The sequence below is a fragment of the Nelumbo lutea genome, chromosome 6, assembly GCF_056320005.1.
Source record: "Nelumbo lutea isolate HS-2025 chromosome 6, American lotus-T2T, whole genome shotgun sequence".
NCBI classification, from domain to species: Eukaryota; Viridiplantae; Streptophyta; class Magnoliopsida; order Proteales; family Nelumbonaceae; genus Nelumbo; species Nelumbo lutea.
The window spans coordinates 6,593,499-6,616,373 of record NC_142689.1 but is presented as its reverse complement, the minus strand read 5'-3'; the positions used below and the strand labels follow the sequence as shown (position 1 = coordinate 6,616,373).

Genomic DNA, 22,875 nt, shown 5'->3' with positions numbered 1-22,875 from the left:
AGCAACTGGAGAGCAGCATCCCAGTATCGTTCGTGTGTACTTGAATATCGCATATATAACATCTCTCTTTTGAGTTATTCAATTCCAATTCCTTTCTTTTATATCCCGTGGCTGGGTTAGGACTTGCGAGGAAAACCTTATATGTATGAATACAAGATCAAACCTGTTGTCTCTGCAAGTCACAGTTGGAGACCTTTCAAGTTCTACGCCTGTTTTTTTTTTTATTTTTTTCATGCCCTTTCTCAAGAGTTGTTTGGTGTAGTGCACAAAGTGGCATTAACCCATATGCCCTACGCTGGTAGGGGCGTATTGGGTGAATTGAGACTGTTTTTTGATGTATTTTTTTCGCAACCAGTTCAGGGGGTCGGTTTAAGGTTCTTTCACTTTCTGAATCGGTCAGACCCCGATACACCCACTGTATGGATGTATTGGAGGGGTCCCAGAATGTGATGTATGGTATCGATACTTCGAACCTTTGTTCATCAATTTTTACAAGTTTTTTGAAATCACATCTTGCCCCTACGGCCACTGTTATTCCAATTGACGTAGCGTAGATGAGCAACAGAAAAAAATATTATTGAAAAAAATTGGATTGGATTTCAATATTTCATCGGCCACTGTTGTGACTTGTGTTGTCGGAGTCGAGATATTATCGGGAGCAAGTGTGGTGTATGTTGATTGTTGATGTTGTTACCTACACTAATCTAATTTTACTTCACACTCCTCCCTTCTCTTAAAACTCTAAATGCGCTCGCTGCTACGCCTACGGTCCCTTTTCCAAGGCAGGCGGCCCCGGCCATCAACAATCACTCCCTTTCTCGACCTCGACTATCTTTGCTGCTTCATGGCCACCACCACCGGCACCACCGCTGAACCAATGAGCCCCGCCAACACCCGAGTAGGTTGGATCGGAACTGGGGTGATGGGTCAATCCATGTGCGCTCGTCTCATCAGGGCCGGCTTCTCCCTCACCGTCTACAACCGCACTCAATCCAAATCCCTACCCCTCCTTGATATGGGTGCCCAATATGCTCCTTCCCCTCTTGCCGTCGCTTCCTCCTCTGACGTCGTCTTCACCATCGTCGGTTACCCATCTGACGTCAAGTCCGTCCTCCTCGGCTCCTCCGGTGCTCTCCATGGCCTCCGCCCCGGCGGCGTCCTTGTTGACATGACCACTAGTGATCCCTCCCTCGCTGTCGAGATCTCCACCGCCACCGCCTCCAAGGGCTCTTCCTCCGTCGATGCTCCAGTCTCCGGTGGCGACCGCGGCGCTAAATCGGGAACCCTAGCGATCTTCGCCGGAGGTGACGAATCGGTGGTCCGGCGTCTCTCGCCCTTGTTTAATTGCTTTGGCAAGGTGAATTACATGGGCGGGCCCGGAAAAGGGCAATTCGCGAAGCTTGCCAACCAGATAACAATCGCTTCAACGATGGTCGGGTTGGTAGAGGGAATGGTCTATGCCCACAAGGCAGGGCTAGATGTGGAGTTGTACTTGAATGCCATTTCGACTGGGGCGGCCGGATCAAAATCCTTGGATTTATACGGCAGTAGGATTCTGAAGAGGGATTTTGAAGCTGGCTTCTTCGTGAACCATTTTGTGAAGGATTTGGGGATCTGTTTGAGGGAGTGTCAAAACATGGATCTTGCTTTGCCTGGCTTGGCTCTTGCTCAGCAGCTCTATCTTTCGCTCAAGGCTCACGGAGAGGGGAATTTGGGCACCCAAGCACTTATCTTGATTCTCGAGCGTCTTAACAACATTTCACTAGAGCCTGCAACTTCTTTACCACGTTCGACTTCTTAGAATCAGGTATTTCTTAGCTATTTATTTTTCTTCTTCTCTCTTATCTAATGGATTCTTCTCTGTGCTGGTGGTGAGGTTTGAAATTAATTATAGTTTCTTTTGGGTTTTGCTTGCTTTATGGTTTCTTCAGTTCATCAGTCAACATTTTATACTGGAAACAATCTGATAATGATGTTTAGAGTACTCAATTCATTGTTTGTTTAAAAGAGTGCATCTCCACCTGCGTCTATATCTCTAACTCTCTTTGGTGTGAATTCCTGTTGGGACTGTCTCTGTAAGTTTTGCCAATCAGATGTATGAAGTACATCTATACGTATTTTTATAAATAAATCAATTAAGCAAAGTCGTTGAGATAGGAGCATTTGAATAAGAAATCAGGCATATTTGCAAGCTCCAGTTTCACCTGGAATCAACTGAAAATGTAGTGATTCTCTTTGTGAACTAATCGATGCTTTTGGAATGAGTAGCACTTTGCTTCTCAATTTCTTTTTGTTTCCTAGAACTCTTGTATTAACAGGTTCCTTTACATACTGTTAATATGATCTCAAAACAAAACCAAGCTTCTTTACATGCTGAATTGCTTACAAAGAAAGGGGGAAGATGCCTTACAAGTTCTGTTACATACTATCAATATGATCAGAAAACAAAATCGCGTAACTTCAGGCTCTCCATGGTGCACCCTGCCTTGTTCCCCATTCCTTAATCCCCTGTAGTCTGTATTGCCTAAAAAAAAGAAAAAGCTTCTTTACATTTAGAGTTATATCCAGGCCAAAAACTTATCAAAATCAAATTTCACGCGGACCATTGTTTGGTTTCCACAATCTCATGACAAGTAGTCAACAATAGTCAAGGTGATCCTCGGACTTGTCACTCAAATTACAGGCTTAAACAATCTAGTTGTTAATTGTATGAGTTAGCAGAGATCTTGTTGCACGGCCTATGAAGTTTATATAGTGTCTCTCCATATAGCTGATTGAACTCACAGAGTTCAGCAATGAAATGGTGTGTCAAACCACTGCAACTATGCCATATGTATGAGTTGTGTTTACCGAGTAATATGCATTTGATCGGTCACTGTATCGCTCACTGTACATCACAAGTACTGGGTAGCCACTAGTTTCTTGAAATGTATGCTATTAATAAGATACATATCAATTTATGGGTACTTCTGCTGGGGTTCAGCAGGAACTGCGCTATGATTGGTTATCGGAGATGGGAGGGAAATTTCAATATTTCTTACAATGCAATAATCACATTTATCAGAAAAGAAAGGGGGTAGCCAGATGGAGAATGAGATTGTCAATTCACTTGAACATTCATATTAATACTTATTGATGTCCTTGCTGATCAATTATCATGACGATGACTCAGAACATTCAGTGGAACCTGGGTTGTATAATTTTCCTGTTCAGATGCCATGCTTCTGGTCATATTTTTTTTTTGGATCACACAACCTTAGTGACAAAAGTGCACAGAAAACAGAATCCTGTTTGATGAAGAAGAATGGACAGTCCTAAAGATAGCATTTGAAGGCAATTGGAGACAAGCCAGAGAGAGGGAGTCCATTGATCCATTCATATTTTCTTTTTAGATCCATCTTCTCGCTGCTCAAAGCTTTGGTAGATAATTCCTTCACTGTTGAGTTAGAACGTCCAGAGGATTGCCATTGCATGAGGTGTTTATTATTATTAGTAGCCCCCAAGTTTATTGAGTAAGCAGTTTTACTTTCAGTCTTTCACATTAAGAAATGGTGTGCCGTCCACATGGATCTGTTTCCGATCTAGCTAATAGGTTAATAAATAGAATCGTATTGCTGAAAACCAGTGTTTTCGAACCATCCAGGTTGTTCTGACTGTTTGGCCCGAGAACTGTCTAGGCAACAGGTTCCTTTTTACCTTAAACCTGGTCCTTCGTAAAAAACTGTTGAATTGGTCAGTGATCTACTGACCCAGGCGGTTGAACCACTAATATACTTGACCCGTTTTACGGTTCTGGTTCCAAATCGGTTTTTAAAACCATGCTGAAAAGCCCTTGGCAAACAAAATGAAAATTTTCCCATATTAATGATCTTCAGATCAGTGTGGGGTGGGAACTGGAAGTTTTTACCCGGGTTGGAAGTCGAAGGATCCATTGGTCTTGAGCAGATCTCGAAGTCTTGTAAATGATGTGAAGGGCACCGAATTTCTTAATCGATAGGCTTCAAGTTTCTAAGAATATGATTTCTTATTTTTTCAGGCACAGAATGTTGGATGAAATAGTTACTTTGAGCTTACTTCTTTATTCTACACAAGGCAAGTATAAGTAAACTCTTGGCCTCTTGCTATTGTTGTACATACTTGTCCTCCAAGATTATGATTTTTACCATCCTCTAATCTCCAATAACCCAACGATAGCAAATGTGTTTTAGTCAACTAACCAAGTCAGGTCGTAACAATATTATATGCCCAAAATCCAAATGATGCATAAACCTAATTCTAGATTGTTTGAGTAGAATACATCTAACAGGGATGACTGGATTGTGTACCGGCAAGCATCTATTCATTTGTGAATCACGTCCTCGCGTGGCTGATTGCGTAAATGCCTTTTAACTAGAACATGTGAATGCAATATTCTTATTCATTCTACTTAATACCTGTATTGTTTGTCGGGTTTGAATGCACATTATTTAGAAGGCAAAGAGATAGCATTTTAGAATCTGGATTCAGCCTGCAGTTTCTTTCTATACTACTATGTCTCGACTGAACCAGTTTCGACTTTCGACTGCAGTTTCTACACTATTTCAATTTCTCTCCTTCCATGAACACGAAGCTCTCCACTGAAGGAGCGAAAATAAGCTGAAAGCTGAAACTCTTTGTCAACGAATGAAGGATAAACAAGGAAAGGATATACAAGGATGGAGCCAGCTCCATGCCCATGTGTATCCGGATCCTAAAACAACTACTGCCAAAAGGGTTACGTTTAGGCCGACTTGATGTCAAACAATGACCCTTTATATATATGCAAATCTTCTGGTGGTTCCAGTTAAACTATCCTAGCTATAGAGATGTCTATTTGACCCGTCCCCGTCAGGCACTTCTTTACAGGTTTTCTTACCATTGGTTGGGATTTAGAGTGGGTTCGGGGATATCCAAAATTCTAAGGACCGGGGATGGGGCAAGGATGGTATTCGTCCACCCTGCCCCGATATATGTGTGTGGAGGTATGTATGTACATGTATTTTAGCAATAAAAATGTATAATTATTTTTTAGATGTAATATGTGTATATATAAATATTATTTTATGTTTTACTTATATTTTTAATTCAGGTTAAACTTTTTTTTTTTTGTAAAAGGCGCAAAAATTGAGATTTAAGGCCCAAAAAGGGTTTTTTGGGTGAAAGTAGTGGGGTAAGGTGCCTTTGGCTTTTTGGGATGCATAGATCTCGAAAAAATATCCAAAATAAAAAAAAAAAAAAGATCATCCCAATCAGACATCTAAGTGTAAAGTTATGACCTCCAGAAGTTTGCACATGCATCGAGTGTGTAACCCATGACCCGATGACCGGGTTGAATGGGTCAACCACCTAAGTTGGATGGTTTTTGATCAAGTCAATGGTTATTGACCAAATGACAGGTTTCATGCAAATCAAACCCAAAATCGACTGAATGCCCATTCAAACAGTTCAACCGATTAGATCAACAACAAGTTGAAAAACATTGGATTTATTAGGCATGTAAGATAGATTAGGAGATGTTTTAGATGGAGGTGATAGTTTAGAAAAAATTTTAGGAGAGGAGATGATTTAGGTGAGAGATTTTAGGAAAATATGGGTGGGGTGGTAAGGTAAGAGTGTTAGGCTGTGTTTGTTTGAGGTGTAAAGGCAAAACTCAAAACTGGTCCAACATGTAAGTGCAAAAAATGAACCGGATAGATGCAGCTTTTACACTGTTCTGCGTTTGGAAGAATAGTGTAAAACATCAGCGTATTTTCTGTATGCATTTGGATGAACAGTGGTGTAAAACTACATCCATGTATTGATGACAAATAAGATTGCCAACACTATAGTAACTAAGAGATGAAGCAACAATAATTAATTGTACATCTATTTCTGTTGCTGTTGTTTTTCTGGAGCTTCCTCCCTTGCTTTCTGTGACAAATTCGTCACAGACCGTGTGGTTGGTGGTGTCGGAGTGTTAGTATATAAACACGTCTAAGGTCTAACCCAATTCATCAAACTCAATCAACCCACAAAGCTTGTATCCTCCACACAACCCTCCTGTAACAATGCTGGCTTTAGCTGTAATCTATGCGTTTTCCACTGAGCGTCTTCGACAATGGAAGATTATTCTTCCACTGTAACAAGCACATGTTACCAAACCCAAGCACATGTAGGTGACCCAAGCACGTGTTACCAAACGTCTTAGTTTGGCTTTAGTTGTAGGTGACCCAAGCACATGTTATTAACTCCAGGATTGTAAAGGCAGACTACGAAGGAGATATTCATCCTTCAAACACTGCTCGCATTCCTCTGAGCGTATTCGATAAGGTCACCTACAACACCCACATAGCTGTAATCTATGCGTACCGGCCACCAACCCCTCCAAATGCGACCATAGAGCAATGCCTCGGCAAGGCCCTAGCAGAGCACAGAGAGTGGGCTGGCAGATTGGGAGCAAACAACGAGGGTGGCCCTCTCATTCTGCTCAATGATCATGGCGTCAATTTTGTGGAAGCATCGGTCGACTGCACACTCGACCGGACCATGCCCTTCAAGCCGTCACCAGCTTTGCTGAGCCCCCACCGCAGTCTCAAGGAGACTGAAGCCTTGCTGCAGGTTCAACTCAAAAGGTTCACCTGTGGGTAGTAGGTGGTAAGGTTTACAGCTCACGGCCATTCCACCAGCAACTTGGTTGCATGGGGACAACCTTGCCGGGGCATCAAGATGAGCCCTCGTCCCCTGCACAACCATGCCATGTTTGCTCCTTGAGATCCTCCTCTGATCGAGTTCGAACACAAAGGTGTGGAGTACATGAGCAGGAAGTTTACCTAGCCCAACCAGCAGAGAGACGGTGAGAGGGCTTGCGAAGTGCTCGATGGTGACAGAGAGACAATAAGAGGAGACAAAGACGAAGAGCCATTGGCTTTACACCTTGTTTACTTCGATGGAATTTTACATCGATAATCGAAATAAAACAAAACCGGAAATCACTTTTACACTGGTTTTTGGTGTATTTTTACACCCCATCCAAACGGCCACAAAATTGGATTGGAATATAAAAATACATCGAACTGGATTTTACACTCCATCCAAACACAGCCTTTGGAATGGTATTTTAAGGAAAGAACGAGGCAACCGAGGAGAAGCCTTAGTTGGGGAAGAGGACAAAGGAAAGGCCATTTGACGTGACTAATTTTGTTTTAATATATATTAATAAAAAAATTTGGATTGGGGTAAGGTGGGGACTTCACTCCCCATCCTTGTCTTTGTCCCTGATTGAGTATCCCTATTAATCTCCATCGCCGCCCTCGCTCCCACCATAGTCTCCATTCTTGGCCTTGTTGGGTACCCTGGACCTGGTGGGGATGGAGAAAATTGCCATCCCTACCTAGCATAATCAGGTAGGTTGAGGCCTGAAGGAGGAGGAGGTAGTAAGGTATTTCTCTAACTCTCTTCATTTTCACCTCTAAATATGAATATTTTTACCATAAAAAATAATGTTGAGGCCTTCACGTTAACACTTCTCACCAGGATCCCCATCCCAAATGCAGGCACGAAGGCATGGAAAAGCAGATCAATATTAAAGAGCCCCACAGAGGCTTCCTTACAGTGTCAATAACGATTCAAAAGCTATTTCTACCAGATTCCAAATGCTATATAACCAGCCATACATCACTACAGAATCCCGATCTAACAGACTGAACCACTGAAAAAAAGATTTAGAAATCAAGAAACCATCCTCTGTTACAACTTACAATTACAAGTATGCCAGTGTGTGGTTCACCAGAAAAGGCAAACGACATGCTCATGGCCGATAGAAGTTAGTTCTTTGGTTTCCAATTACCTGGTTATGCTTGATTTTCTGTGAGCCTGTTTTCCTTTCATATGTTTAATTCTGTATATTTTTTTCTTAATTGATTATAAACTAAGCAAATCTACAAAGAAAGAAGGAGAAAAGAAAGGTTTCTCTGGCTTCAAGAACATCGCTATGACTTTACCTGGTGGCATGTCTTTTAACAAGACAGAGAAAAAGGATAGGAGATGAGGAGGCAAATGCTGGTACTTGACCAATGAACATGGGAATGCAGTTTGTAACCGATTGAAATTATACATTCTACCTATTTTCTAATCCGAGCATCGGTCGATCGCAAATCCATTCCTAATACTGAAAAATACACAACACAGCAGACTCAAGAAATTAACATGAAAAGAGAAACACCTCTTTACTGTCAGAAGTGAAAACCATCATCAACACAACACCCGAAACCCATGTTAAAAATCCTTAGAACTTTTGCAATAGGCAGCTCGCTTATTTAAAATCTTCTTCCAAGCTCCAACAACCCAGTAACACCATTCTCTGGGTTTGAACAAAAATGGGGGCCGGAAGCAAAGGAGGTGAACCATTAATTTGCATATTCAGCCCAAAAGATAAGACAACATCCATAAAGATTAAACAACAAAAAACTATTGAAGCTTTAAAATTGCAACCATTTTTGATATTTCATTCATATGTCTCCTAATCAAATCTAAAAGAAAGAAAAGAACCCAAAAGGAGATATTACAAATTGTAGAGAGGGATATGAATTGAATATACGGTATGCTGCCGCTTCTGTAATCTGTATAAGAGTAGGGAAAACTTGTTGATCTCTGCACGGGGCCACTGGATGATTGTCGCCATCGCCAATCCTCCCATCTTCATCCAAAAGAAGAAGAAAAAAGAAAAAAAAAAAAAAAGAAACAACGCGTATGAGTGTTACACCTTGCCTGGCTTCACCCTGTCTGCCGTGTATGTACATCCGTATGGGAAGCAAAGAAATACACCGTATAGGGCCGAAATCCTTACGGTGACCAACGAAGAGACTGCGGAGGGGAAGCAAAAATGAATCTCTCCCTCAACATTAGAACATGGGTGTGGTTCTTCCGCCACATTTGGCGAATTTCAGGAGCTTTAAAACCCTCGGTTGCCATTTATTGAAAAATGGAAGGAGAAAAGAGATGTGGTTTGCGGTTTTGCTCTTTTCTCTCTCTGCACTTCTTTGGCGCCCCGCCCCCGTTCCTTTTGGAACGTCGTAGTGTGGAAGCCGGTTTTTAAAAGAGTTTTCATTTATCATTCCTTTTCCTTTGGAGAATGGAAAGATCGAAGAGGGGAATTTCACAGAAACATGCAGCGTATCCCTCCTGGTCCTGGTCCTGGTCCTGGTCCTGGTCCTGGTCCTGGAACTTCAACCTAGACCATTGTTGGGCAGGACCGGATGATTGAACCGGTGGCCTTTTCGGGACCTGGTTAAATATGATGGTTTATATATGTTTTGAATGGATTAACCGCTCACGAAACACAATACTATTTAAAGAAAACCTTTTTTTAATAATCAAATAACATAAAAATGACTCATGTGAAATTTTAAAAATAAAATATGCACAAAATTATATACCCCTTGATTAGCATTGGCATTGGCATATCACCACGCAATTGCCACCATGGATATGATAAAAAGGTGCATCATGCATGGTTAGACAAATTATAGAAATCATGGAAATCGGATTTACTCCTGAAATCAAAGCAATGCATCCCCACGAATGACAACATAATGAAGTTTTAAATCCTTCACCCAAATCCAGATTTGAAATCATGATATTATATATTAAATATAAATTTATTGTTATATTGTTTATTTATTAATTGTATAAAGTTGTGGATTCATCAACTTGAAAATAATTTTATTGTGGACTGTCGAAGGCAAGGCCTCATGATAAGAAACATGTTTGTAAGTGATGGAGTCCCACTTTTCTTTTGTGAGTGGCCACTAATACCCAATAACTCAATAAGGAATCCTCCTCCATTCCAAAATCCAATCAGAGAATTGAAACAAGCTTGCTCCCACCCTATATACGGAGAACCGTTCTGTGTCTGTAGCCTGCCGAGTGCCGATCCTCCATTTCAAAAAGACTCGACCCCAGGCGCAAGCTCCATCAAACTAATCCAGTAATGATGAACATGGACGACTATAACATGTTTTCATCGATCGTAAAACTAATAACATGTTTCGTCTCATTTATCCAATTATGCACTTCAAAGTTAAACCACTGTAATAAAACAAGGGCCGGCGGTTGAAACAATGAAACCGGTGAATTACTGTTTTTTCTTTTTTTACGATGATGTTTGGCTGAACATGGAAAATGAATCTAATACATATGTTGGGAAGTATATGGGTCTCCGTCTCCCAAGATTTGGATCAAGAGGCAGGCAAGAGGGTCATTGATCCTCTTAAAAATATGATATATAGATAGATAGAAAATTACAAGGAAGAGCTTAATATGGGGTCACCACTTGGATTCTTCCCTACATCCAATGTTGATACCCACTACCCACCCTTGACTCTTTGAGCATTACACCGACCTGGTTTAATAGAATACTTGTCAGCTCACTCACCTGCAGGAGTGAGCTGGAGCAGGTTGGGTCAATTTGTAAGCTGGAGCAGGATGACGAATTGAGGATAACAGTAATGATTATCAGAGATTCAGAGTCATGGGCTAAAGCCGAAACGGTTGAGATTGAGATCATGGATTCATGGGTGACAGCCTCTTGTTTTTGGGGTATAATGGGCTCATGTCAGTCTTACCTCCTGACTTACGTAATGTATCCCAATAAAAACAACCACTGATATGTGCATGCCATCTCATTTTTTTGGGTGTTGAAACCTTTGATTTTCAATAACTCGCTATCAGATGCATATAAATATACATTTATTTATTCTAACAATTTAACCAGAGAATTTCAACGATATATATATATATATTTATGTATAATAGTAAATAATTTTTATAATTCTTATTTTTTATGTAAAATAAAAATAATTTTATATGTATATATTTTATTTATATATATATATATAATAATAAATAATTTTTATAATTCTTAAATTATATATATAAAATAAAAAATATTTTTATGTGTATAAATTTTATTTTTTAAATAAAAATTTGACTTCTAATTGAGCTCGAACTGAATAATCAAATATTCAGTTTTAGCTTGAGTTCAAAACGAGTTGAAGTTCAAATCTCTATCTTAAATCGAATTTAAACTTAACACAGTTTCAACAGCCAAACTCAAATAACCAAATATTAGTGGAAGTGGACAAGAAAAGCTTTCAGATTTGGGCCGGGCTTTCCATAAGATATGTTGTCGCAACATGGACATAACTGAATCTGTACGCCCATCGCCATTCTTTCTCTCCCTGTTTGACCATTTTAAGTTACTCAATCAAGGATGAAGTTCTGTAGAGTGGCGTCCAGGCCCACTGGCCCAGGGCATACTGAGTCTGTGTGCGTAATTCCCGAGTTGGAGGCCTGTGGCCGATATTGCAATGAGTGCGCGTTCGAGGCCTCTTTCTCGACCTATGGCGTTGGGGTTGGATGACCAAGGCGGCTTTCGGAATCGTATAAATCTTTGGTATTGTCTACGGGATTTGGTCTCATTCGGTTGGGTGTGGACGGGATTGATTCATACAACACCCTAATATAGTGTGGATCGGTCTCATCCACACCCTAAAATAGTATAAACGGTAAAAAATCGTAGATGTGTCCCTTCCACAGTTGATATTTGATCCCATGCTTCACAATTATTTCTGTAACCATCTACAACCCTATTGTCTGTCATTGAGGTCTCCCGCCCTGCCCGCTGATTCTCCACTGCTGCAACTCTCCACCAACACTGGTAAGAATCTCTCCACTCGCTAGATTCATATTTCTGCAGACAACCTGATGAATGTTTCTTGTTAGTTTCTGTTTCTCTCCACTCATTTCTGCAACTCTTTCTGTTTCTCTCGCTAGATTCATATGTAGCCCAGTGCAATATCTGAATACTTGTCCCTTCTCCTTTTCTTTTTTGTCTTTTTTTTTTTCATCTCTTTTCCTTTACTCTTTCTGCAAGTTTAGTATTTGAGTGGATTCGGATGAAGCCTGTAAGGTTATGCATGCATTGGTTTATCACCCAAGTTCATTTCAATGGGTAGATGAACTAACTGAACATGATGCTCAGGTAGCCCCACATAAAGAGTATACAACTCATCATCAACACACGTAGGAAGGCATACCAAATTCCACAAGTTGGATATATGTTGTGGATGTAATATACTTTGCACTTTTATTTTTATCTTTCGTATAATGGTGGTTTTTTTATTTTTGTTTAAGTACTAATTGTAAGTGTGGTGGTTTATCCATGCACTATTTTAGGAAATCAATTGAACAATATTTTGATGTTATGCTTGCCTTACAATTAGTACGGAAATCAATGAATTATTAGTTTGCATAAATCGTTAGATGCCATGCATATCTTGTAAAAAATTCTTTTATCAATTGTTTAAATTTTATTTTTAATATTTTTGTCAATAAAATATTTATTATTTTACTTAAGTTTTTTATTTTTGTAATTTTTAATGTTTTTATCAATAAAATAATATTTTTAAATATTTAAAATATATTTTTAAATTATTTTATAAAAAAATAATATTTATTATAAAATACAAAAAATAGATATTTATGATTAAACTATGTATATCATTCAAAAAATGTACATGAGATACATAGAATAAAAAAAGTGTGTTGTGAATTAATCTACACCATGCAAAAAATAAATATTTGTTCGACTGTAGTGTGGTATGGTCCCTGTTATATAGTGTGGTGTGGACCACACCCACCAATTTCTCATTTACACTACAGAATAACCCCAAATTAAAGGCCACGATGGAGAAATTCACATGGCCACCTTGTCAATCACCACCTGATCATATCTATTAATGTATTCCAATTTTCGGATACAGATAACAAACAATAGAGCAGAGGTATAGTCTCTGTTTCCGGGCTCATCGCTCTCTAGTCTCTATCTCTCAGTCTTGAGTGAATTTGCTTTCTTCTTCTTCCGTGGTATACATTCAGAGTGTTGAATGGACTATTGGTTGGAGTCTGTTAATTACTGCACCAATTTTCCTTACCCAATAAATGTTTGTTTCGGATGGAGTCCATGAACTCTTTGACACAATGACACATCAACTTCTTAACAAAGACGATCAAGTTTCGGATTTATTCTTCTTTTTAATACATGTATGTATGTGCAACAGCAAAACGTGTAGGATTTAAACTCCTATCGCTGATTCCAATTCATGCAATACTGGTGATATGTTGTACACTTGAACCTACTTCACATCACATGATTGATGGATGTAATTCAGAACTCAACTCATACCTTCTGATTCCCTCTGGCTCTGGATGGTTAATTTGTATGTTTAAAGCTAGAAATAACCATCAAGTGTACAACCAGATTAGGCTGGGCCTAAATGGGACATGCTACCAGTTCAGCTTCAGCCTGAAATTTAGCAGGCTAGTTCTGGGACGAAATTTGGGACCAATACCTAAACGCCATGATGGGCTATTTCGGCCCATTTACATCATATGCATGTATGCGCATGTATCATCATGCATGGGATTGGGATATAAAAAATCAAACCCAGACAAGTAATTAAAGGGATGCATGGGTGGCCACTGGCCAGAACTTAGAAGGCCCAGAAGTTACATTTCAAACCGTACGTATCTTATCTTATGAAAGGTCAATCTGGTGTTTGTTGTTATCTGAGGTCCAAACTGATATTGGGAAAGGTGACTGCAGATAGTTAGGTGTGGATCAGTTCCAATCCTAGGTATTTATTTAATTGGCGATCAATAACCCCCAGTTTCTGATCAACAAAAGATAATGATTATTTTCTGGTTGTGATTCACAGGTGAAAACCCACATTAGACTTTTAGGTTACACCCCACCTCCCCACAACTTGCCAATTCAATCTATCTTATCTTCTTTTCGGTTGGTCGATTAAAAATACATGGATCTTTTTCCTTGTATTGACGAAGAAAGATGTGGTGATTCAATGTAAATGTAAAAGAGCCCGTAAACAATGATTATATTTTTAGTGGCTGCTTTTTAAGAGATGAAAAACAAAAGAAGAAAAATTGACCAGAAACAAACCTAGCTAGCTACAAGTAGTCCATAGCTAGATGAGGTAGGTTAGGGAAGGAACTAGTTACATCACTACACCTAAACCGGGTAGGTTGAAGTTGAACAGGGTTAACCCACCCGGGTTCATATGCTGGAGACTGATGAGCAAGCTTAGTAATAGCCTAATAAGGATCGTTCCTAGGATGTATCTCTAGTCTTTAGTCTTTACCATCCAATACCCATACTTGCGTTGGCTTCACATCCACACAATCATGTACCATCAAATGTTTACTAAATCTATTCTCTCTGCACTTGCCGTTTAACTATTTTTTTTTTTAAGATTTACTGGTTTTTCATTCATTCTTATTTCATATAAGGTTTATTTTTACATTTCACAACATATTAAGACTTAAACAACAATAAAGATTCATCGTTACTTCTTTTTTTGCTTTACACTTTTACAGTACAGTTTCTATATCATAGATTTTGCCTGTATTTATTCGAGAATATAAAAAATGGCATGCGTAGGAATAATAAGCCAAGGAAAGCGCAGCTACGTTGATTTGACCTAATAGATAAAGGCTTTGCTTTCCTGTTTTGAACGCTTTGAACATTTTTTTTTTTTTTACTTTTTACTTTTTAGGTTCTAAATTCAAAATCTTGTGACTATTTTTCTTATACACAGACACAAATGTCTCATATTCGCAATTAAAGATGCAACAAGTGGAAGTAGTTATTGAAGAATAACCACAGAAAATAAAAGATGTTCAAAATATATATATAAAAAAAAAGACTGTTTAGAGTTCAAACTTCAAATGGTGGTTTTCCAAAATCAAAAGTGGACCTTAGTTTTATACCAAGTCAACAAAGACTAGCTGGCTAATCTTAAATTACTTATACATCCCTCCCATTTCAGTTAAATGCTTGTACCACCCCTCAGTCTCAGTTTTACTTTTTTATAATCTATCTATTTTATCGAATATCTTTGAAAGCAAAAAGGTTTTATTTTAAAATTTGAAAACATTAATTGCTGTCTTGTTATATTAACAAAAAGTTATTTGATTTTTTCTTGAATCTGTATTCAGTTACATATATAGATTATAGACTTTTTAACATACAAAGATGTTCTATATATAAGGCCTTGTTGGTCTGCATCTTTGTAATTTATTTGGGTAATTGCAGTTATTCATGTTTTTTTTTTTTTTATAATTATTTTTAGGGTTCCCAGCTAAGTAATAGAATGACATTTTTACTCAAAAAAATAATATAAAATGGGCAATGTTGTCTCATTATATTTTATAAAATTTCCCCAAGTGAAAAAATTGTTTATTCACTTGGGAGATGGGTAAATTTTACCCAAGAAAGTAGAGTTTATTTTATGGTACAAAAATATATTGTAAAATTGATGATTGTAAAAAAGATACCCATTGACCAAATTTTCTAAACTTATTTACCATAGGATAAAATGTAATTTAAAAAATTTTAAATGTCACTTGAATTGAGCACTCTCTATGGTCTAAAGTCTAAAAGTAAAGGGATAAATAGACTGTACTCCCCCACCGTTAGGATGAAGATAAAATTTCTAAGGATGGACTGAACAGTTAAAAGCATGATTGGTGGTTGAAGGGTAAGATTACTAACTTAACCCAACTATAAGATGGCAAAAGTAAAATACGGAAACATGAAAGGGGAGGTATTTATATTTGAGCAAAAATGGGAAGGAAGGTTTAAGTAAACATTCCTAATACAGATAGTCAACAGTCAACAGGAGAAACTTACTTTGGACGGACAAGGGATGTAGTGGCGGCTTGCACATGAGACATGAGACATGCTGCTGGTTGTGTAATATCACATGAAGATTAATTAAAGTGGTTTGGTCGGTTTGGATGGGTGCTCTCTTCTCACCAGTCACAAGTCAAAGGCTAGGGCTGGAGAATGCTAACCCTACTCTACAACAAGGTAACGACTGTAGAATTTTATCGCCATCCAACATAAGCCAACTTCCTAGGCACCTTTCAGCTCTTAACTCATTACATTGAGGGGTTTTTATACTTTAATCCATCCCTCCTATCCGTGGATTGATGTCAAATTTATGGGTAGGATGCGGTTTATAGGAGGCTATTAATAGATTAGGAGGGGGCTGTAATTCAGATTTCTGAGGTGGACTCCACTGCAATTCACTTGATCAGTAAAAGTGTAATTTGTGGTGAAATCAAACTCGAAGGGTCAAGTTACTTTTGGGTTGGGTTTAGGACCCATCCCCCACAGAGAGAGAGATTGGATCAAATGCAAACTTGATGCCTCCTTCACCCTATCTTCAAGGGAGATTATCATCACCTCTCTGTTAGAGTTTGATAAGAATGTCAATTAATAAAAATCATTGGGCAATAAATGGCTATAAAGAGTTGTATATATGATGGTTAGGTTAATAAAATAAAATCGTTTAAGTACGAACAGACTCAATGCAAATTTCTGATTTTCACTACAGAATTATAAACATTTAAAATGTCAACAACCCACACTCTATGCACATATCCCAACAGTACTTTAGACCTACAAATTCTGACCCTGGGCTGAACATCCATTCTCCCTAATAAAATTGGTAAGAATGTTGTATGCTATTGCTTACTGGGTTTAATTAGTATTAAATTTCATACAGTTACTTGATTTCTTCTATGTATATGCATGGTGGAATGAGTGAAACTCATTTCCATTTTATCCACCAAACACTGGGAATTCAAACTTCTCTCACATAACTACATAATTTAAAACCCCATTGAACTGCCCTAGTTAAGCTCATCTAATTAATTCATACTCCCACAATTTTTTTTTCTTATGTTATAAAAAATAAGTTAGAAGATACAAACCTAAACCTAGGTTTATAAGTTGATAGGAAGCAAACCTAAACCTAGGTTTATACGTTCACATTAACTATCAAATTAAAGCACGCATTTCCTATTTGTATAATCATCTAAAACTTAGATCTGATGTTATTTGTATATTTTGTTTTAGGATTTATTTTTTAATTTGAATTTCCCTGGTCGATCGGTCTTCGGAAAATGGCTCTGCTCTAAGCTCCCAGGAGATAACTTCCGTCCAGTGGTATTGCTCCTCTTTCTCTCCCGATCCATCAAATTGATGAATTCACAGATGACTATGGGTTCATTAAAAACAGATTCAAACCTGAGACCTGAGGTGATCCTCCCCTCCTTTATGAAGGTTAATGTGATGTGATGGGGAGCTTCGGTGTGAGTTCATGCATATATATTTGTAGCGGCCTCCGCCTTGGGAAATCTTGAGATGCAATGAAGTTAATTAGTAACCCAATTTAAAAGCATTAATTAATTAGTTTTAGAGAGTAAGATAGATGATGAGTGTCTTCCCAAGCATTCCTAAGTGCTGCCCTCCAAATATAGATAGACTTCACCAATTCCCTTAACACTAATATCACTAGTTTAACCTGCTGAAATTATACCTTGTGCTTTTACAAATCTATGGCTCTCTCTCTCTCTCTCTCTGTTCATATTCTCACTAACAACATTTTCAAAGTGTTGTTAAAGTTCTATTGAATGAACTTTCTTTATCTTTCATTTCTTATTCGGTTCTTCCAGTTTTAGATAACTAATGATAATGGAAATGATTCTCTTTTTCATGATAGCCTCCATGCTCATCTACAAATTTTAATTTTAGGGTTCATTTGGTTCGCAGTTGGAATGGAAATCTTTCGAAATGGTCTATTCCCATATCTGTTTGGTTCAAATACGAGTGGGAACAGGAATTAGAATCAATAGGAATGAAATTTCATTCCCAAGAGAAGAACAGAAAACAACTCTCCTGCTGATATATGTTTGGGTTAAAAAACCTCCAGTGCTTATTGTGATAAAACATTATCCATCTGTTGGGTTTTATTTTAAAAATTTAAAGAAGGATGAAAGGCAAAGTCGACCACAAAAAGATATTTTTCAAATTAAAAAGAATTATATAAATCACATAACCTAACATGCAAATGGATTGTAATGATACACTAACAATAAGACAGGATTTTGTTCATTATCTAAAAACAAAACTTAAGATACCTTAAATAACTTTTAAAATAATAGGATAAAATTTTGACTATTGGCTAAACTATAAGATAAAAGTTCAGATATGCGCCCCACAATGTCCCACAATACATCCCCTCTATGTATGTATTGAGAACATATCGGGATGATAACATCATAGATTCTGGGGATGTGGGATGTTGTGAGGCGCCCCCACTTGTAAACTCAAAAGATAGTATTTAACCCTTTGTTTTTAATTTATAATTTCTTTGGTCACTTATTTCTGCATCGCAAGACAAAGATGCACTTTTGTAGTTCCGTGGGGGGAAGGGGGAAGGGAGGGATAGCAACAGCCAACAGCACATCCCCCCAAACCCATAACCCTGTCAACCAAGAACCCCCCCGACCACCGGTGAAGGCAAAGGCCGCATAAAAGCTCGAATCCAAAGGCTTTTTTAGCTTGGGAGTTAACCAAAACAATAATTTTCCACCGCTAGCGAAATTAAAAATAAAACATAGGATTTGCCAAAAACAGAAAGTTCCTGTTTCCTTCTGGATTTTTATTTTTTTATTTTATATGAAAAGAAGGAGTGATTCGTATTATTTATACCCACCCTATGACTCTATGAGATATTGAGATGTAGCAACTTAGCAAGCAGGGCATAGGCCATATCAATCTATCCATCTTCTGAAAAAAAAAAAAAGGGGCCCACGCAAATAGTGGGTTCTAGTCCACCATCACACAGTACAACTGAAATTAGCCAAACCCACTCACTTCACTGGTGGTGGTGGACTTAGTCAGATATGATCATGCGCAACGGCCCACAGCCCACGGCCCCATCCATCAAAAATTCAAAATTAAAATCATATATATATATATAAAGAATTATAGAGATCAGAAGCCAGATGGAATATGAGAGAGTGCGCCAGCCACCACCCTTGCGATTGAACATCATCGCTTTGCTCCGTTCCGGGCTCAACTCAGGATTGGGAAGCTCAAGCTCGCGCCCTTCGAATTTTTTAAAAACCGGCAGGCAAAGGCAAATCAACCTCCATCCTTATTCCTCACTCTCCTCACCTTTGTATTTGCTCTGAACAAGAAAGAAAACTAACGGCGTCGTTGATGGAACCCGGCCATCGGGCTCTCTCTTTGTCTCTCTCAATGTGCAGAACAATACCCACCTCATTCTCTTTTCCAATTTCACCACCCACTCTTCTCCTTCTCCACCTCTTCCTCTCCTTCTTAGTCTTGCAAGGCAACTCCCAGAGCGGAATTGATGAACTCTCCATCTTACTCAAACTAAAGCAACACTGGGGAGATCAACCCCCCATGAACTCGTGGAATTCCTCGCTCAGTCCCTGCAATTGGACGGGAATCTCCTGCGTCCATGGTTCCGTTACCAAAATCTCATTTTACAACCAGAACATCACAGGAAAAATCCCTCCCGCCATCTGCGGTCTCAACAACCTCACCTACCTCGACCTCTCATACAACTACATTCCCGGAGAATTCCCAACTCTTCTTTATAACTGTTCCAAACTCCAGTACCTTGATCTCTCCCAGAACTACTTCGTCGGCACGCTTCCTGATGACATACACCGCCTTTCTAGCCTTTCCTTCCTCAATCTCGGTGCCAACAACTTCTCCGGAGACATCCCGTCGACAATCGGGCGTTTGTCGGCGTTGAAGCGCCTCTACCTTTATCAGAATCTCTTTAATGGCACCTTTCCTCCGGATATCGGCAACCTGTCCAACCTTGAAGCCCTCGAAATGGCTTACAACAAGTTCGTGCCTTCAAGGATCCCCGTACAATTCACTCGCTTGAAGAAACTTACTTACTTGTGGATGGCCGGAACGAATCTGATTGGAGAAATTCCGGTATCGATCGGTGACATGGCCGCAATTCGCTGGTTGGATCTATCGATGAACCATTTGAACGGGACGATTCCTACCAGTTTGTTTCTTCTCAAGCAACTAACTAATTTGTATCTTTATGCTAACAGACTGTCCGGAGAGATCCCTGCCCGAGTTGAAGCTTTGGGTTTGACCGACATAGATCTTTCCATCAACAATTTGACCGGTCCCATACCGGGAGATTTTGGAAAATTGGTTAACTTGACACATTTAGTCTTGTATTATAACCGCTTATCCGGCGAGATGCCGTCAAGCATCGCTCGTCTACCTGCGCTCAATGATATTCGCCTGTACAACAATAGCTTGAGTGGGGTCCTCCCTCCCGAATTAGGCCTTTATTCGAAGCTTGAACGTATTGAGGTCGCGAAAAATCGGCTTAGTGGCAAGTTGCCAGAAAATCTATGTGCCGGCGGCATGTTGAGAGGAGTGGTGGTTTTCTCCAACAGTCTCAGCGGAGAAGTCCCGGCATCTCTTGGTAATTGCAGTAGTCTTACCACCGTACAGCTTTATAATAACGGGTTTTCAGGTGAGATTCCTGACAGTCTCTGGTCGTCATTGAATCTATGGTCCTTGATGATAAGTGGGAATTTCTTTTCGGGCAAGCTTCCCGGCAAATTGGCCTGGAATTTAACACGACTGGAGATCAGTAACAACAGGTTTTCTGGAGAAATTCCCTCAGATATCCGAAACGCAAGCAATCTGGTAGTCTTCAAGGCCAGCAACAACCTATTTTCCGGCAAAATTCCTGTGGAACTGACGGCCCTCCCCCACCTCACAACTCTGTCGCTCGACGGCAATCGACTTTATGGAGAGCTTCCATCAGAGATAATTTCTTGGAAGGCACTGAACTCTCTGAACCTCAGTAGAAATCAACTCTCGGGTCAAATTCCCCGTACCATCGGGTTACTTCCAGACCTTAGTTACCTCGACCTGTCGGACAACCAACTTTCAGGCAATATTCCATCTGAATTTGGGCTTCTTAAGCTCGTATCGCTCAATCTCTCCTCAAACCAATTGACAGGGGAGATTCCTACTGAGTTCGACAACATGGCCTACGAAAATAGCTTCCTGAATAACCCAGGCCTATGTGCAGCTACTGGCATCCTAAACCTCCGTTCCTGCATTTCCGAAACCCGAGACTCGCACAAATTTTTGCACCGACATCTGCCCATAATCCTATTCTTTGCCGGGGTTCTTTTTCTGGTTACCGTGTTATCCACCTTGTTGTTGATCAGAGACTACAGAAGCAAAAGGCGTGGACGACGTCATCCTCCAATGTGGAAGCTCACTTCTTTCCAGAGGTTGGGCTTCACAGAGTCGAGCATATTGTCAAGTTTGACTGAGAGTAACCTAATCGGGGGCGGTGGATCAGGGAAGGTTTATCGGGTTCCCCTTCATCGGTCCGGCGATGTAGTTGCCGTTAAAAAGATATGGAATAACAGAAGATTGGGTGAGAAGTTGGAGAAGGAATTTGAAGCAGAGGTTCATATATTGGGGACAATTCGACATTCCAACATTGTGAAATTAATGTGCTGTATCTCGAACGGGAAATCGAAGATTCTGGTTTATGAGTACATGGAGAACTGCAGCTTGGATCGATGGCTCCATGGGAAGAAGGGGGGATTGATACCATCCGGCTCAGTCCATCATACGGTGTTGGATTGGCCCAGAAGGTTGCATATCGCAATTGGAGCCGCCCAAGGGCTCTGCTACATGCACCAAGACTGCTCTCCTCCGATCATTCATCGTGACGTAAAGTCAAGCAACATTCTGTTGGATTCAGAATTCAATGCGAGGATTGCAGATTTTGGGCTGGCCAAAATGCTGATCAAACCAGGGGAGCCTGATACCATGTCAGCTGTAGCGGGCTCTTTCGGCTACTTAGCTCCAGGTAATCAAGCGTAACAGTTTGATCGTTTCTAATATTTGAAAAATCTGTAAAAAAGTAAAAATAATTTTTTTTTGATATATATTAATTTCAAATGGTTGCAGAGTACGCCTACACGACCAAAGTGAACGAGAAGGTTGACGTTTATAGCTTTGGGGTGGTGCTATTGGAATTGACAACCGGTAGGGAAGCAGGCGACGGAGACGAGGATACATGTCTCGCCCAGTGGGCGTGGCGACACCTGCAAGAGGACAAACCCATCGTGGAAGCTCTGGACAAGCAGATCAGAGAAGCTTGCTACTTGGATGAAATGAGCATCGTGTTCAAGCTCGGCCTCATTTGTACTGGGACCTTGCCTTCCACCAGGCCTTCAATGAAGGAAGTGGTGCAAGTTCTAATGCGATGTAGCCCTCTGCAAGACCACGGAGAGAAGGAGAAGGTGGGCAGAGGTGAGTATGATGTCGCTCCCCTGCTCAGCAGTGCTAAATACATTTCCGGTTACAAGGAAAGCCGGAGTAGGAGGACATCGGACGATGATAGCTTGTCATATAACGTATGATCACCACCCATGAGATGGATGCCACGCCATCATCACAAACCAGCCTCTCATACTCAATACAGTTACAAGTTACAACAACACTATATATGCACACCATCATTAAGAGGTGACTACTAGTAGTATGGCCTTATCCTGACCTGGGCTGCTCTTTCATCCATACCAACCATGTACGAATAAGTTGCATGGCTTAACTTTGGTTTTGATCATCTATGGAACTGTTTTTCCAGTTTTCAATTTTCATAGGCTTCACTATGTCAGTCATTACGACATGCAATGTTGATTTGTTGTGCAAAGCAAAGCAGACCACAGGCCGGAGATGACGCTCTGTTTCACTAACAAGTATAGAGGAACGAGCTGTAACTTACCCGTTAGTTCATGAAATTCATCAGTACTAGTAACCAGGATTGATGCATAAAATGCTCAATTTGGAACCACCCCCATCAGTGAAAATTAATAATCACAAATTGCGAAGGCATTCACTGAAAGAAC

General features: G+C 39.7%; 2 protein-coding genes and 1 pseudogene across 6 annotated transcripts; all 3 read left to right on the top strand.

Moving 5' to 3' along the window:
* The first annotated feature begins 502 nt into the window (after positions 1-502).
* Positions 503-7,978, top strand: LOC148847065 (6-phosphogluconate dehydrogenase family protein). Of its 5 annotated transcripts, none has more exons than XM_088951644.1 (2): positions 503-1,807; positions 7,551-7,978. In XM_088951644.1, the coding sequence occupies exon 1, from the start codon at positions 746-748 to the stop codon at positions 1,799-1,801; it is 1,056 nt and encodes a 351-aa protein (XP_088807770.1). In that variant the 5' UTR covers positions 503-745; the 3' UTR covers positions 1,802-1,807; positions 7,551-7,978. The 5 variants fall into 5 exon arrangements, with proteins under 5 accessions (XP_088807770.1, XP_088807767.1, XP_088807769.1 ...); XM_088951641.1 differs by lacking the exon at positions 7,551-7,978 and adding an exon at positions 4,568-5,051; XM_088951643.1 differs by lacking the exon at positions 7,551-7,978 and adding an exon at positions 2,987-3,608.
* LOC148847066 (agmatine hydroxycinnamoyltransferase 1-like) lies at positions 6,116-6,831 on the top strand (annotated as a pseudogene).
* A 10,946-nt stretch (positions 7,979-18,924) lies between the features above and the next one.
* LOC148847064 (uncharacterized) lies at positions 18,925-22,620 on the top strand. The gene is made up of 2 exons (XM_088948725.1): positions 18,925-21,830; positions 21,932-22,620. Exons 1-2 carry the CDS (start codon positions 19,148-19,150, stop codon positions 22,384-22,386), a joined length of 3,138 nt encoding a protein of 1,045 aa, XP_088804851.1. The 5' UTR covers positions 18,925-19,147; the 3' UTR covers positions 22,387-22,620.
* The last annotated feature ends 255 nt before the right edge of the window (positions 22,621-22,875 follow it).